The sequence below is a fragment of the Leptomonas pyrrhocoris genome, assembly GCF_001293395.1.
Source record: "Leptomonas pyrrhocoris isolate H10 chromosome Unknown, whole genome shotgun sequence".
NCBI lineage: Eukaryota > Euglenozoa > Kinetoplastea > Trypanosomatida > Trypanosomatidae > Leptomonas > Leptomonas pyrrhocoris.
In genome coordinates, this window is record NW_015438363.1 from 699,651 (window position 1) to 714,773 (window position 15,123).

Below are 15,123 nucleotides of genomic sequence, written 5' to 3' on the forward strand. Positions count from 1 at the left end.
CACGAAGTGGAAACGGAGTTAAAATTAAAAAAAAAAACAGAGAAAAAGAAATGTGTTGACTGCTACAAGGCAAAACCCCCAAGGTTTTTGCTTTTATTTTGCCAATTACCCACATGTTGAAGAGGGATAGTGGGCGTCGGAGAGAGAAGGAGACATAGGAGAGGGAGGTGCGATGGAGTGGGAGGGGGGGAGGGGAGAAGGCATCGGATACGGCACCATATTCAAACATGCAGAACAAAAAATGCATCGGTCCACGACAGCAACAAACATTACTCGTTGTAGCAAGGTGTGAGGCTTTCAAATCCCTACCAAAGAATGATGCTAGTGCGCCGCGCATCACATGACCACGTTTTCAGTCTGACAAGACTTCTTTGTGGAATGGTGCGCAAACGACGCCAAACCTATCGCACTCATTGCTCTTGTTTACTACATATATCGTGTATTCCATATTTTTTAAGCTGCTCATATGAAAAAAAGGAAACAAAAATCATGTGATAAATAAAGAAAAAACCGACCGTAAACTACAAATGGAAAAGGAAGCGGCACACGTTCAACGCATCACCGACAGTCCGCAATCCGGAAACATCGCCAAATAGCATCGCTGATGACAGCTCGCGTCAAGGAAGACGGAAAAACACTCATCCCACAAAAACAACCAAAACAAAACACTGGTTCTGCCTTCATCGTTGCACTTCTCAAAAGTTGCGATGGTGCGGGTGGTCCTCGGCGGAGCCCTCCACGGCGTAGCCCGGCGTCTCAAGGTACCTGGGCACGTGCGAGAGGGGCGTGTCCATACCGAGCGCCGACTTCGGGTTTGCCTGGTACCACTCCTCCTTGAAGGGCTCTTGAATGGCCACGTAACGGAAGCACTCGCGGCCGCCGTAGCTCCAGATGAAAACGCGGTAGGTAGCAACGAGGCCGAACACGGTAGCGATAGGCCACACCATGCAGACGGCGTAAATCTCGCACCGCCGCATCCATCCTGGTAAGCCCATGATGACTAAGGTCTGCCACAACGCTGGCAAGTACGAAGACTAAGATGCAGACGAAAAGAAAAAGCAAGGAGCACTGCCACGAAATAATTGAGGGCTGTGTACGTGTTTCTTTCGGAATGGAACGGAGACTGAGACGCAGAGCAATCCGCTTCGAGGTCTTTATTATTCCTCTTGAACAACGTTTCGGTTTAAAGCCGTAGAGCCGCTACGCCGAGATGCAGACGAAAAGAGAGAAATCCCTTAAAGATATTCACGAGCGGGTGGGGAGACGACAGTTAATTCCGTGTTGAACGGCACTCTTTTTCCGGTATTCAAGAGACATAAACGCCACCGACGTCGAGGATCCGATTTGTTTCGGATTGCACGTGGCCTCCCGACAACAGGACGCACGGTCGCTGTTGAGGAACAGCGGAGATGTTCGTCATCAAAAAGGCGGTAAGGGTCGCACAGCGACGCCATGAGGAGAGCGTTTGATTCTCAAAACGATCAAGACCTTTGAGTAAGATACGGCAATCACCTTTTGCCTGTTGCAATTACGCGTTTTTCGTTTCTCCCCGGCTCTTTGCGCTACCACGTTGCGGGCGCGAAGTGCAGAAACAGTCAACCAGGACACAACAAGAAAGCGACAATACGTAATAAGAATTAAACGATAACGCTTCAATACAAATCGGAGCTTCACCTTTCTCTTGGCACAGCACGTAGCATCCGTTTCCCCTTGCACCCGCAGAAGAAAAATGGGTAAGATGACTTCAGCAATATCGAGAAGCACCTCCTGCGACGACGGCAATTGTTGAGCCCTGTGCTTCTTTCGGTACTGATACTTCGCTTCCATAATTACTTCCGTGAGTGCAAGAGCAGAAAAAAAAAAGCCGTCAAACACGGAAAAAAAAGGCATACCAAACAACGAGAACGGCTCCTTGCCGAAAGCACTAACAACTGAAAGTTAAGTACTACGAGAAGAAAACTATGAGATCCGTTACGAGAGAAACACACAACTGGACTTAAAACGATTCTGGGGCGTAGAGCTGGGCAATCAGCGCCACACCGAAGCCCGTCGCCTCATCACGCGTCGCAGGACCCGCCAAGTCCACGTGCACCCATTCCCCTTTGTAGTCCTTCGCCAAGTTGTTGCCAATGAATTGGGCGGCGCAGCTCACCTGCGCGTTGGCGCGGTTCTTCACGCTGTTCCTGTAATCGGCCACCGCACTCGAGTACTCGGGGTTGAAAAACTCCGGGCAGTAAACCACGGGGAAGCAGAGATCACCGGAGACCAAGCCCGTCTGCACGAAGCGGGACTCACTACCCTCCGTGTTTGTGTAAATGGCAGCGTGGCGCTGGCCCGTGGCAATCCCTTGGGCGCCAGTCAGCGTGGCCATGTCGACAACGATGCTCGGCACGTAGCTCAGCTCGTGGCTGGCGTGGTACACACCGTCGGAGAGCACAATGCGGCCCTCCGCGTCCGTGTTGTTGATCTCCACCGTCACACCGGACTTCATCCGGATGATATCGTCGGGACGCTGCGCGCAAGGGCCCACGGCGTTGTCGGCCATGCACAACACACTCGACGCCTCCACAGGGACACCCAACTGCGCCAGGGCAAGCAGCCCGCAGAACACCGCAGCAGCACCGCCCATGTCGTGCTTCATCGTGCACATGCCCTCCCGCGACTTAATGGACAGACCGCCAGTGTCATACACGATGCCCTTCCCCACAAGCGCGATCCGGTCCTTCGGCGAGATGCCCGCCTTCGGCTTGTACGACAGCGTCACCAGCTGCGGCGGGTACTCGGCCGCCTTGCCCACGCCATAAAGGCCGCCGTACCCGCGCTCACGCAGCTCCTCGCCCGCGATAACATCCGCGGACACGTCCAGGCCCTCCCTCCGCAGCTTGTCGGCCCAGCGGACGGCGATCTCGGCGAACGTGACGGTGTCCAGCAGGCTCGTCGGCGCGTTCACCAGGCGCTGGCACAGCTGCACGCTGTGCGCCACGACGGCAAGCGCGGCGGGCTTGCAGGAGGGGATCACCGCACGCACCGGACGACCGGCACGCAGGTAGCCTTGCTCCGCGAGACCCTTCTTGGCGGAGAAGGACTGGTTGCACGAGCGTGCGATCGCCGTCGCAACGCTCAGATCGTACCCAGAGCCCAGGTAGTAGATGTCCAGCCCGGCCGACTCGTCATCGGAGGGGCACTGCGCGACGGCCTGCTTCACGATCTCGTGGATCGCATCCGGGCGGGCAGGGCAGTTGTGGCGCGACGCCGCTGACGGCACCTTGCCGATCAGCACGCGAAGCTTCGACGACGCAGTGGCCACGTACGCACGCGCCTCCGGCGCAGCAGCAGCCGCAGCCGCGACCGCGGCATCGTAAAACGGGCACGTGGCAGCCGCAGCGGGTTCCCTCAGCTGCGCATCCGTGCCAAGCACCAGCACCGTCTGCACGCGGCCCTCCTTCGCCGTCAGCGTCTTGCCCTCGTCCACCGTGTGGAACGCGACGTTGGTCGTAAAGTCCACGCAGCTGTCCACGAAGGCGGACACGTTGGCCTCCTCATACTTGGAGCTGGAACGCACCCGCTTGTAAGCGCTCATGTTGGAATTGAAGAAAGATTGTCAGTGGAGAAGGAGCAGACTGTACAATCAATACCAACGGACAAGAACTCCTTATCAGAAAAATCTGTTATAGTTACTACAACAATAAAAAAGAGAGATAGAGATGCTGTCGTGCAGGGGAGAAAGGGAGGGAGTGCACGTTCGTCAGCGCTACAAGAAAAAATAAGTTTCGATAGAAAGTGATGAAGACTCGCTCAATTCTGCCCAACAATAAATGCGATTTGAAAAGGCAAGAAAGCATGGAAGGATGCACACGAAATGAAGCAGAGTGCAGAATAGCAGAGGGGAAGGGGGAAAAGGGAAGAGGAAGGCATGTTTTAAAGAAGGGCACGGACGGTGCTCAGCCTACAGAGTCCCACGTTGCTGTATTGATCCCTCGAAGCACCCAGCGGCGTTAATGCAAACAGTTCACCCCATACAAACAAAGCGCAGCAAAACCGTTCGATTCCATCGAATAAAAACCAATGCTGACCTTTTTGTCGCAGGCGCGAGTTGACCTTCAACAAATGCAGAGCATACAGAGGAATTCAAACAAAGGATGCAACAACAAAAATCCTCCTGTTCGTCACGAGAGGCGGGCTTCCAAGAAAAGAAAAAGGCTCTGACTTCCTAAATCGTGTCCACGCGTGCGAGTACGTCGAGCAGGTAATCCAGCTTGGCACAGCTGTCCGACGAGACAGCAGACACATCACCATGGTAGCACTCCTCCAAGTCGTGCAGCGCCGCAGTGAGGTGCGCCTCCACATCAGGGGCGATGTACAGGCGCTGCTCCGACTTCCACCGACGAATGCACTCGTGTATTGAGAGCGGCGGCGTCTCGCTGAAGTGGCGCAGGAGAGGAACGTACGTGCTTTCGTCTTCGTCCTCAGCGCCTGCCCGGCTCAGTTCGCCGGGCATCAAGACGTTGGGCCGGCGTGCCGTACGTGCGGTGCGCAACGCCGCCCCACTCTTCGACAACACCCGTTCCAGGTTGTTGATGTTTTCGCTTATGTTAGCGAACCGCATGTGCCGCTCCTGCGCCGCGGCGTCTTGATCGGACTGCATCGCAGGATGCTGCTGTGCCGACTGAAGAAGCGTCGCCGAGTCCACGCAGCACTGCATCGACTCCACACACTTGCCACCCGGGAATTCCTCTACGACGTAGCGCACCGCCTCCAGCACGGCCTCGTAGAAGTCCTGCACACCGGCACTGGCGGTATCGCCCCCACACACTGCTGCCGAGAAGGACAGCGCAGAGGCGGGCGCCGCCACACTGTGGCAGTGAAAGGACAGGAAGACGCTGTGGTGCACCAGCCGCACCAGCACCCGGCACCGGTCAGCCCGTTTCCCTTCTTCATCAGCGCTTGCGGTTGCGCCGGTGTCGCCGTTGTACACGAGCCATGCCGCGTCGAACCAAAACCCGTCCCGACGCCGCAGCCGTCCATCGGAGGTGGTGTTGACGAGGTAGGGCGAGAAGCTGGGCAGCACAAACGGCGACCCTGCCCGGTGCTGAAAGTAGGAATCGAAGGGGCCTGCAACGGAGGCGGTGGGAATGGCAGTCGCCGGGGAGGCGACACCACTGCCGCCACTCAAGCCGCTGCGCCTGCCGACGGTGGACCGCGGCTGGGTCGGATCGTTCGCCCACCGCTGCGTCGCCGTGCCCCACAGCTTTCCCTCCACAGAGCCGAGGTAGATCTTGTCCGCCACGGTGGCGAGGCGGCACAGCAGCTTCGGAAAGAAGTTGCGCGGCACCATGTCCAGCTTAAACACGTAGAACGGGCCGGAGAGAAAGCACGGGAACAGCCACGTCACACCCGCCGACGCCGGGGTGCGGAAACTGAGCGGATAGAGCACAAACGACTCCTTCGCCACGTCGTCCGCTGCCTCCTCCTCCTCCGTGTCTGGCGTCCTTTTTGCGCCTATGCTCTCGGCAGGGGTGGTTGCACCAGATGCGTCGCGTAAAGCACCCACTGCGCTGGAAAACGGGCTTGTGCCTTGTGGTGGTTTGGCGGATTGCTGTGCTGGTGGTGACGGGCTGAAGGACAGCTTGCTCCCTACAATGATCAAATCGAGCAAGACAAGCAACTCCACCACGCCGGCAAGCGGGACGGCATAACGGGGGAGGTCATTACGAATGCGGCCACCATCACCCTCACGCAACCCGTTAAAGGGCGTAGAATGCTGCTGCCGCGCACTCGTATTGTCCATCACGTAACCGACCGCCACATCCCTCCCCGCAGCCTCGGCCCCGTCGCCTCGCTTAAAGTGCGGCTCCAGCATCGCAATCAGCACCGGTATAGAGAGCACCCCAAGGCGGAGTAGGTGCGGCGTGTCGGTCGTGGCCACCTTCACCATGTCCACCACCCGCTCCGCTTCCGGGGTGAGCAGCGTGCGCAGCGCCGCCTCCTTCCGTGACAGCGACAGCACGCCCCCCTCGCCCACTATGTCCACCATCGTCGCCGCCTCCTCCTTGCTGAGTCCGTCCGACTCCGCCGCGGCGATGAGGGGGCAGCACGCCAACGCCGCCAGCAGCCGCGAGAGCCACTTCACGTCAAGGATAATGTGCTGCCGTAGCGGCAGGCTGCGATAGCGATGTAGCAGCACACCCCAATCCGCCAAGAGCTGGACGTGGTTGCGCAGGGCATCACGTGCCGCCGGGGTGAGCTGCGAAGCTCTCCGTGTCGGCTCCCCTGCGTCGGCTTTGTATTGGGAGCTGACGGCGGCGGCGAGCGTCTTGAAGTCGCGGAGGGAGACGCACCACTTCCCGTGCAGTCGCAGCAGACTGACTTGACGTCCCAACTCCAAGCAGCGGGCCGGGACAAGACCGTTCGCGAAGTCCACGTCTGACCGGCACCGGTCTCGCGCCACGTCCGCGAGCCACTGCAGCCACTGCGGGAAGCCCTCCACGGGCTGGTAGCCGGCGGCGTAGATGTTACGGTGCACGTTGTCCACGGCAAAGCGGCCCACGACGGTCGGCCGCAGCTGCGGGTGGAGTTGCAGCATCTGAATGAGGCTCACCACCTGCTGCTCCACCTCCTCCAACTGCCGCTGCAGCATCTCCTGCCGTGCGGCGGACAGTCGTGAAAGGTAGCTGCCATCCTCCTTGCCGGCAGCGTTACGATCGGCGTGGGTGCCGACCAACACGAGCGACACGGTATGGCTGTCGGTGCGGCACAGGATGTCCTCCACCACACCACGGAGGGCCATGAGAGAGGTGAGACTGTGCAGAGGAAAGCACAGGAGGTAGGTGACGCGGTGCGAGGGCAGCTGATCAAGCAACGGGCTGAAGCACGGCGTGCCGCCCAGTTCATGGGTGTGGAGCAACATGGGGACGGGGCCATCGCAGGTGAGTGGCTTGGACTGGATGCCGATCGTAGGGTGAACAGCAGTCGCAGAAGCGTCACGGCTGCCGCCGCTCGTGAAGGCGGAAAAGGCTGAGCGCAACCACGGCGTGTCCGGCAACGCCAGGTTATTCACAATCGATGTTTTGCCACCACCGGATGGGCCAACCAGCACTAGGTTGTAACGACCAACGAAATGGGCGGGCAGTTCGCTGCGGTAAGTGCTCGGCATTCCGTTGGTGCGCATCGAGTGCATCTCTGATAAGAGGGGAGTCGCACGCGACATGAGACCAACGGCAGCAGCGGCGGCGGCATCCTCGGCGCGCTTGCTGGGCTTACGCGACTTGAACTTCAGCGACGACGCACTCGTACTGACCGTCGTCGATGACTCCGAGAAGGTCGGCACTTTGTTGGTGTGCCCGGAAGTGGCGGCGTGCAAGTTCGCGTCGCCGGCTGCCCCTTCGGCGGAGGAGGTAACGGAGGAAGAAGAGGCGCGACCGTCTCCGCCGTCCGCTGTGGTCGTAATGGTGGTAGTGATAGTTGCGGTGGTGCTGTCGGTGTAGTGCAGCGAGTTTCCCGCATCAGGATCCACGTGCTGCTGCGGCGGCTGCGGTGCACTTGGAAAGACGCTCGGTAGCGCCTTGCCCAGCGCCAAAGCTGGAATGAAAGGTCGTGCAGGTACCTCTAGGGACCTTCTCGGCTCGTCAGCTGGCGAGTTCATTGGCGAGATCTCACTGTCTGTTTCACTTTCAGTCCCTTCCTCCTCTTCCTCTGTGTTGTAGTCGTCCGAGTCTTCCCTCTCTTCGTCACTTTCTGCAGGGCTGTGGGTGAACGTGGTCGCTTCTCTTTCCTCTTCTCCCCCCTCACTGTCTGTGTCCTTCCCACCAGAAGGAGGGTGAAGGTTCTTCAGAGGCAAGGCGGGCATCTTTCGCGCCTGCATCTCGTGTCGGGAGCGCCCCTGCGACGCTGGGGAGGTGGAGAGCGAACGCACCCCTCGCTCGCTCTCTGCCGTGTCGTCCGCCTCGCTGGTGGTGTGCGGGAACGCACGACCCACCGGCAGCGCCACGGTGCGCCGCCCACGCGCCGTGACAGGTGGCACACTGGGGTCGATGTACTTCAGCTGAATGTGTTCGTTGCCGATGTCCAGCACATCGCCGCTTTGCAGCTCCAATGCATTGCCCGCACCACTCACCACAAACGGAGCAGCGCACAGAGGACGGAACACAACCACTTCAAAACCTGCGCAGCCGCGTAAAGTGACAGTGCCTGTCGTGCCAGTGGCGGCAGCACGTTCGAGGATGCAGTGCGGGCTACCAACACCATCGCCGAACTTCCGCGGTAGCTTTACATAGCGCACCGCTGAAGTGGGCGAGCCGCTGCTGTGGCTGTCGGTTTCTGCTGCCTCCTTCTGCTCATCGCTGCCCGCTGCCGACGGAGGCGCCGCACCGTCAGAGGATGGGAGGGAGAGCGAGGAGTCGTACGACGCTGCGAGACTTCTCGGCGTTGCATCATCAGCGTCGTCTTCATTATATGCTGTCTTTTTTCCTTTCCGTGGATGAAAGACGCCAACGAAGGTTTGCGCTGGGCCGAGGTGCGCCACCACCCAGTCTCCAGCGCCATCCATATTTAGCAAATATGGCTCGTCGCGGTGCAGCCGCATCGTGGAAGTTTGCACCGGTGACAAGGCGGCGGCGGCCTTCTCCGCCTCCTGCCGTGCCGCTGCTGCCGCCGCCGCCGCCGCACGCATCGCCGCTCGCTCCTTCTCCTGCTCCTCCACCAGTTTCGCGATGTGGGCGTCGCGCTCGGCCTGAGTGAGCGACATCTGCCGAATCATCTCCTCCGCGCGGCGCAGCTCGCCTTGAAGGATGTCGACGACAGCCTCACGTGGTTCCGTGGGTGACGCAGCTGGCAGGGAGGCGGTTGGAGAGGCGTCGTAGAATGCTTTTCTCTCTCCGCCTTCACGATCCTCGCCGGAGTGCTCTTCTTCCTTCGTGTCCTCTGCGGTGTGCCCCGCGACGCCGTTCAAATCGGTTGCGCCAGAGTCACCGTTGGAGGCATCACTGTGCGCGTCCGAGCCAACAGGATGTGCCGAGGAAAGCGACGCACCCTCCGCCACCCACATTGGTGTATGCGAGGCAGGCAGCGAGGGGCTGAGCGCGAGAGAAGGCGATGCTTCTGCAGGGATGCTAGAAGATCGCATGGCTTCAGCGTCTAGGAGGGCTTTGATGCGTTCGCGCAGCCGCGTCACTTCTTCTTCCAGTTCGCGGATTCGCTTGTCACCGGCCGTCTCGTTCACGAAAGCACGCATGACAATCGCCTTGGCGCGGTCCGCGTAGCGCAGTGTGCTGACGGACTCATCATAGCTGTCGGTGCTGGGGCTGACGGTCGCAATCATGAACGTCTTGCTATTGCCACCCAGGGACTCCTTCAACAAGAAAGTCAAAATGGAGTCGCGATACGGAACGTGGCGCTTGCCGGCCGCTGTGGCGCTGTTGGACTTCGTTTGAGGAGATGCCACGGCATTCGAGGTGGACCGCGCAGCCAAGGCGTTGATCACAATTCCAAGCGTGGTGAGAGATTTGTTTATTTGGGCGCCTTCTTTCAGGGTGTCGCCCTCCGCCCCCGTCGCCTTCGCGCGCTCGCTGCCGGCCAGGTCCACCAGATTGATCTTCGCACCGAGCTGCGTCGTCGCGGTCACGGCAGCGGAGGCGGCAGCGGCGGCGGCCACATACGCGGCGGCCGTTGCTGTCACACTCGAAGGCGCATCTTCGCTGTTTGCAGGGCTGTCATCGTCGCCTTCACGACGCAGAGCTCCACCTTCGGCGCCGGCTGGAAGGACGGTGTGGAGCTTTTTCTGGATGAGCTGAATGGTGAAGATCGCGTGCGAGCGGCTGGAGGTGTCGTTCATGCGTGTCGACGCGGTGTGCCGGCGGTGGTTGCCGCGCACCATTAGCAGCAGCACCTGATCGACGCTCGTCACAGGGATCTCCGCGAGACCCTCGACGTAGACGCCTAAAGTGGGATGCTCCCGCACGCGCAGGTTTCCGTAGGTCGTGTTATCGAAGGAAGAAGACGGGAAAGATGCGGCGGTGCGGCGCAGCGCGTTGGCGGTGGAGCGCGGCGTCGACGGCTCCTTTGGCGCGACAACCTTCGCATCCGCTGACTCGTCCAACAGAGACCTCACATGCTCGTGGTAGATTTCGAGGTAGCTGACGTACACGCTGAACTCCACCTGCTCGTTGCTGTCGGCTGCCGCGGCTTGCCGTGTGGCGACCTCGGCGAACAGCTCTCTGCAGAGGCGAGGGATGATACCTGGGGCGTCGTCGAGGGCACGGCCGCCATCAGCGCCCATCATGCAATAGCTCTTACCGCTGCCTGTCTGCCCGTAGGCAAAGATACACGTGTGGTAGCCGCGGAAGCTGGACTGCAGGACCGGGTGACCAACCTGCTCGTACACCTGCTCCTGCGTGGCGTCCGTCGCGTACACGTGATCGAAGGTGAAGCGGTGGTGCGACACCCCACGCAATTGCGGATCCCGTGCAACCAGCGCATTGAGGTCCCGCTCCGTCTCACTGGTGGGAAAAATATAAAGCGTGTTGTACGCTGACAGCGCCACCACGCAGCTGCCGGTGGCGAACTTCGACTCACGAGAGTTCAGCGGTCGCACGCGCACGCTGACCGTGATGCGGCCGTCTTCGTAGTTCTTGCTGTGTTTTCCTGCGTCGTCGTCGACGTGGTCCGCAACGGACGACCCTCTGCCGCCATTGGTGGGCCGCTCTCGAGGAGATGCGTTCATCACTGCAGTTTTTTGTGCTTCGCTGCCTTTGTTGGTTACTTCACTGCTCTGTCTCTTTTACGATTATCCTGTTGCGTGTAAATGAACACGTATGGAGGGAGATCACGCACGCCAGAAGGCAAAAAAAAAAACACGTAGAGGTGCCACTCAAACTTGTTAGCGGTGTACAATGAGCGTGAGGAGCTCTTGCAATGAAAAAGGAGGTGATGCGTACTCGCTGCCCGAAGCAGACAGAACTAGCTTGAAGCGGAAGAGAAACAAAGGTGCACAAGGTTGAGCGAGCGAAATGGACAGCAAATCAGAAAGTTGAATCGATTGAAATCTCAAAAGATTGCACTCCGTGCACCACCGTGCCGCTGCGCTTGCGCAAAAAAACCAGCAACAACACACCCCGTCAGAACCGAGCAATGAGCTCGCAGTGACGGTGCAGACACGCACGCACCAAAGAAGAAAGAAAAAGGCGATGGAGCACGGTACAGTAAAACCGCACCGTCAAACGAAGACAACAACGTCTTCAAGCGAGACAAAAAGGAGAACACGTACCAGAAAAACCGCAAGTGGAACAGCACGAATAACTCAAGCAAGGGGGGAGAGAACAGAATTGTGATCTATACAGAACAATAATAAAAGGAGGGGAAAGGCGGACAGCGCCTCTTATGAAATGCGGCGCCGTCACCGTGGCGAGTAACGCAACGAGAAAGCGCAAGACGAGGACGGAAAGAGAACAATAACAACGGCACGCAAAGCTTTTGCTGCGGGTACGATGAAGTTTCTGACTAGCGAGACAATAGAAGCACTCACCCACAAGCGGTACTGGCGATAAACGATGTAAAGTTGCGGGTTAGCCTGAGAGGAGGGTTTTTCCCCTCGAGAGAGAAACAGCTGTTCGCACGGTCGATAAACCGTATTTTGAGCTTGGGAGGAACGATTGAAGAAAAAGGAAGCAAGTTGGCGTGGCAAGAAGGCGAGGTTGAAGGGGAAGGGTTAGTGAAACGGTTTCTTCTTTCTTTTTTCAAAGTGGGAAATCAAGAAAAAAAAAGAACTGTTTTAAGCTTCACCATCAGTGCAAATTACAGTCGCAGGAAGGGGAGCCGCCACAACATCGTTCGGAATACTTCATGCAGCTTCCTCTTTTCTTTCTTTCTTTAGACTGGTGCTTGTTATCATTGGTGGTCTTTACTCTTCTTTATATGTTGCTTTACTGCCGGATAGGTTAGCTCGCAGCGTGCTTGCTACAACGGGTTGATACCAGCCCGACGACAGCAAGGATAGCAACGAAAAGGTACGCACATCGAAACACTTTGACGCATGAAATCAGCTGGAGAAGGCAAGTCAACGCAACAGAGTGCATTGAAAGGAAGAAAAAAACCAAAAAAAGCGGGGGAAAAAAGGTCTCGACACGCTGTTCAGTGAAATCAGATGACGAAATGAACGAAGGGAAGAAGCGTCCTGCTGTGAACAGCAAGCATCTAGAGAGCGCATACATGTGCGGTGAGAGAAGAGGTTCAGCAATTACTGGCAGAACACAAAAAACAGTTCAGCTGCTTTGTGAAAACTAGGTGGGAGGGAAGGCGCGTGCACCTTCACGGCCATACGTCGCCGCAGTCAGAGGAGAAGCGGCGCTGCTGTACAACAACAAAAAGAGAAAAAAGGGGGGAGTAAATCAAAATAGAAGTTTGAACCCAATGAAGGTTAGCGTATTTAATAATAATATAATAAAATATAAATAAAGACGTTTGCAGTGTGAAAGCACATCCATTTTTCCTAACTGTTAGAAACAGAACGGATACGCCATCACTCGATAGCTCCAACCGGTTTCATCTTTTTCTTTCAGTCCTCACCGCGGAGGTAACGTCGTTCGATATAGTCCTTGAAATACTGTGGATTCAGCGGCTCTCCAGTCGCCTTGCGAATGAGCTCATCGGTGAGGTAACGGCAGCCGTGGTCCCAGATCTTCTCCTTCTGCTTCTCCAAGATCGGCTTCAGCTGACCCGTGCGAATCGCATCGTTCACCGTGTTCTCACCAATCTCACGTTTAATGGCGGCCATCAACTGTACCGCCAGCATGGAGCCTAGCGTATAGGTCGGGAAGTAGCCGAGTGTGCCCGTGGACCAATGCATGTCCTGCAGGCATCCCACGTTGTCCTTACCCTCCGTCGACAGGCCAAGGTACTGCTGCATCTTCTCGTTCCACACACGCGGCACGTCCTCCGCCTCCATCCTTCCCTCAATCAAATCTCGCTCGATTTCGTAGCGCAGAAGAATGTGCAGCGGGTAGCACACCCCATCCGCCGTGAGACGTATGTAGCCAGGCTCAACGTGCTGGTGCACCTGCCGCACGTTCTCCACGGATGCAAAGGCTGGATCGTCGCCGAGGAAGCGGCGGAGTGCAGGCGTCGCGTACTCGGCGAAGGCGGCGGAGCGCGCGACGGCCACCTCACCAAGGCGGGACTGGCTCTCGTGTATCACCAGCGAGCGGGCGTCGGCGACGGGCTGGCCGCGCTTGTCCGTCGGGCCTCGGTTGACGTTGTAGCGGGAGTGCCCCGTCTCGTGAATGGTCATGAACATCGCCTTGGTGTAGGTGGCGGTGCTGTAGTTGGTGGTGATGCGCGTGTCTTCCGGCGTCATGCCGGTGAAGGGGTGGGCGCTCGGGTCCAGCCGGCCGCCCTCAAAATCAAAGCCCCACGTCTCGGCCATGTACCGGCACAACGGAACCTGCTTCTCCACTGGGAACGGCCCGTGCAAAGGGATCATGCTCGCGGCACGCTCCTTCTGACTCGCCAGGATGCGCTTCAGCGTGGGCGGCAGCCACACCTTGATGTCTTGAAAAATGGCATCTACGCTGTCCAGCGTCATGCCTGACTCGTACATGTTGAAGAGAGACTCGTACAGCCCTGTGCCGAAGACCGCGCCACGGTAGCGCGCCTCCTCGCGCGCGTTCGCGACCGCCTGCTTCAAATATGGGGCGAAAAGAGAGAAGTTGTTCTCGGCGCGCGCCTTGGCCCAAGTCACGCTGGACTCGGCGCTCAACTTCGCCTTGCGGGTCACACAGTCTTTTGGGAGGGCCCTTTCCGACAAGTGCCGGTACTTCATCTCACGCAGGTTGGCGCGCTCAGCGGCGGTTAACTTCGCCTCCGCCGCCGCCACGGCCAGCAGCTTCTTTGTGTGCTCACTGGTGAGAAGATCATGCGTGACTGCCTTCAGCTCTGCAATGGCCGCCCCACGAGCGTTGGAGCCCTTCGGCGGCATCATCGTCTGCACGTCCCATGTCGCAAGCTGGGCGAGGTGGTGGAAGCGGTAGAGCCGTTGGAACGTTTCCTCCAGCTCGTTGTACGCCTCGCACATGGTGCTACAGAGGGTGAAAGGAGGAGAGAGTGAGAGACTCCGGCGAGTGGTGTTGATGCGGTTCGGTAAATGCGCGTGTGCACAACGGAAAAGCTCGAATGGGAATGGAAGCTACGAGCAGGAGAGAGATGGGAAGAAACAAAACGAAAAGAACAGAAGAAAGAGATGCGACATTGAGAGAATACAAAGGGTAGATGAATGCGTAACCGCCAAAAGAAGCCACACAATTCAAGGTGGCCGGACGGTAGAGGACCTCAGCAGCACCTTCAGCAGTAAGCCCCGTCGTTCACGCGTCGCTTCAAAAACTGAAGACGTCCAGTTCCTCTTTTTTGGTTGTTGATGTTGTGTTTCATCTACTTGACAACGAATGCGCCCATGCCCAAAAAACAAAAGGGCCGCGATACATAAGAGCGGGCTTGAAGTGAACACAACGACTTAGTGTAGAGTATCCGCAGGAGTTGCTCCATTGCTGGACGCGAGGAAGCGTATTGAATTGAAAAGCAGAGCTTTTTGTATTTCTTTCGCTTGTGCTTTTGATAAGGAGGATGCTTCGAGAAGCACGTTGGTCGGTAATAACAATCCAAAGAGGGAGGGGTGAGCAACTCAGTTTCTCATGCATGCGTTAAAGTTGCAGACTCCACACACACACACACACACACGGCAACGAGCAAGAGTTCGACTGCCACCGGTTAAAGAGAGGGAGAGGCGGGGGTCCCTGTTGTCGCGTCTTTTACTTTCCTCTTCGGTCTTTCTATCCATCGAACACTAGACAAGGGCGATGACACGGTAAAACAAAAAGCGAGGAGGAATCTGCAGCAAAAAAACGCAAGCAGCCAACACAAGAAGAAGAAGAAAAAAACAGCTTGTAAAAGAGAAGCTTTCCTTTATTTGGGGGGGGGGATGGAGACATATGAGAGGAAAGAAAAGAAATTGATGTGGCTGTAGGGTTCTTTTTTTAATGGTAGAAATAGGGAAAGTACGGAGAGTCGAGCCCGCTCCTCAACCAGGCAAATTCGGGCACTTCACAATAATGATAATGCAGCAGTTCTTCGGGGAAAGTG

The 15,123-nt window shown here is 57.5% G+C and overlaps 4 protein-coding genes across 6 annotated transcripts; all 4 read right to left on the reverse strand.

Annotated features, from left to right (window-relative positions):
• Positions 1-695: 695 nt before the first annotated feature.
• On the reverse strand, positions 696-1,235 carry ABB37_04408 (hypothetical protein; the record flags this gene model as incomplete). 2 transcript variants are annotated; one of them, XM_015802078.1, is made up of 1 exon in its annotated part: positions 696-1,235. In XM_015802078.1, exon 1 carries the CDS (start codon positions 993-995, stop codon positions 696-698), a length of 300 nt encoding a protein of 99 aa, XP_015659479.1. In that variant the 5' UTR covers positions 996-1,235. The 2 variants fall into 2 exon arrangements, with proteins under 2 accessions (XP_015659479.1, XP_015659478.1); XM_015802077.1 differs by having other exon boundaries at positions 696-1,201.
• Positions 1,236-1,996: 761 nt separating this feature from the next.
• ABB37_04409 (aminopeptidase putativemetallo-peptidase Clan MF Family M17) lies at positions 1,997-3,802 on the reverse strand (the record flags this gene model as incomplete). The annotated part of the gene is made up of 1 exon (XM_015802079.1): positions 1,997-3,802. Exon 1 carries the CDS (start codon positions 3,578-3,580, stop codon positions 1,997-1,999), a length of 1,584 nt encoding a protein of 527 aa, XP_015659480.1. The 5' UTR covers positions 3,581-3,802.
• Positions 3,803-4,210: 408 nt separating this feature from the next.
• ABB37_04410 (putative Unc104-like kinesin) lies at positions 4,211-11,632 on the reverse strand (the record flags this gene model as incomplete). The annotated part of the gene is made up of 1 exon (XM_015802080.1): positions 4,211-11,632. Exon 1 carries the CDS (start codon positions 10,715-10,717, stop codon positions 4,211-4,213), a length of 6,507 nt encoding a protein of 2,168 aa, XP_015659481.1. The 5' UTR covers positions 10,718-11,632.
• A 915-nt stretch (positions 11,633-12,547) lies between these two features.
• Positions 12,548-14,945, reverse strand: ABB37_04411 (putative mitochondrial carboxypeptidase, putative,metallo-peptidase, Clan MA(E), family 32; the record flags this gene model as incomplete). Of its 2 annotated transcripts, none has more annotated exons than XM_015802082.1 (1): positions 12,548-14,945. In XM_015802082.1, the coding sequence occupies exon 1, from the start codon at positions 14,060-14,062 to the stop codon at positions 12,548-12,550; it is 1,515 nt and encodes a 504-aa protein (XP_015659483.1). In that variant the 5' UTR covers positions 14,063-14,945. The 2 variants fall into 2 exon arrangements, with proteins under 2 accessions (XP_015659483.1, XP_015659482.1); XM_015802081.1 differs by having other exon boundaries at positions 12,548-14,174.
• Positions 14,946-15,123: the final 178 nt, after the last annotated feature.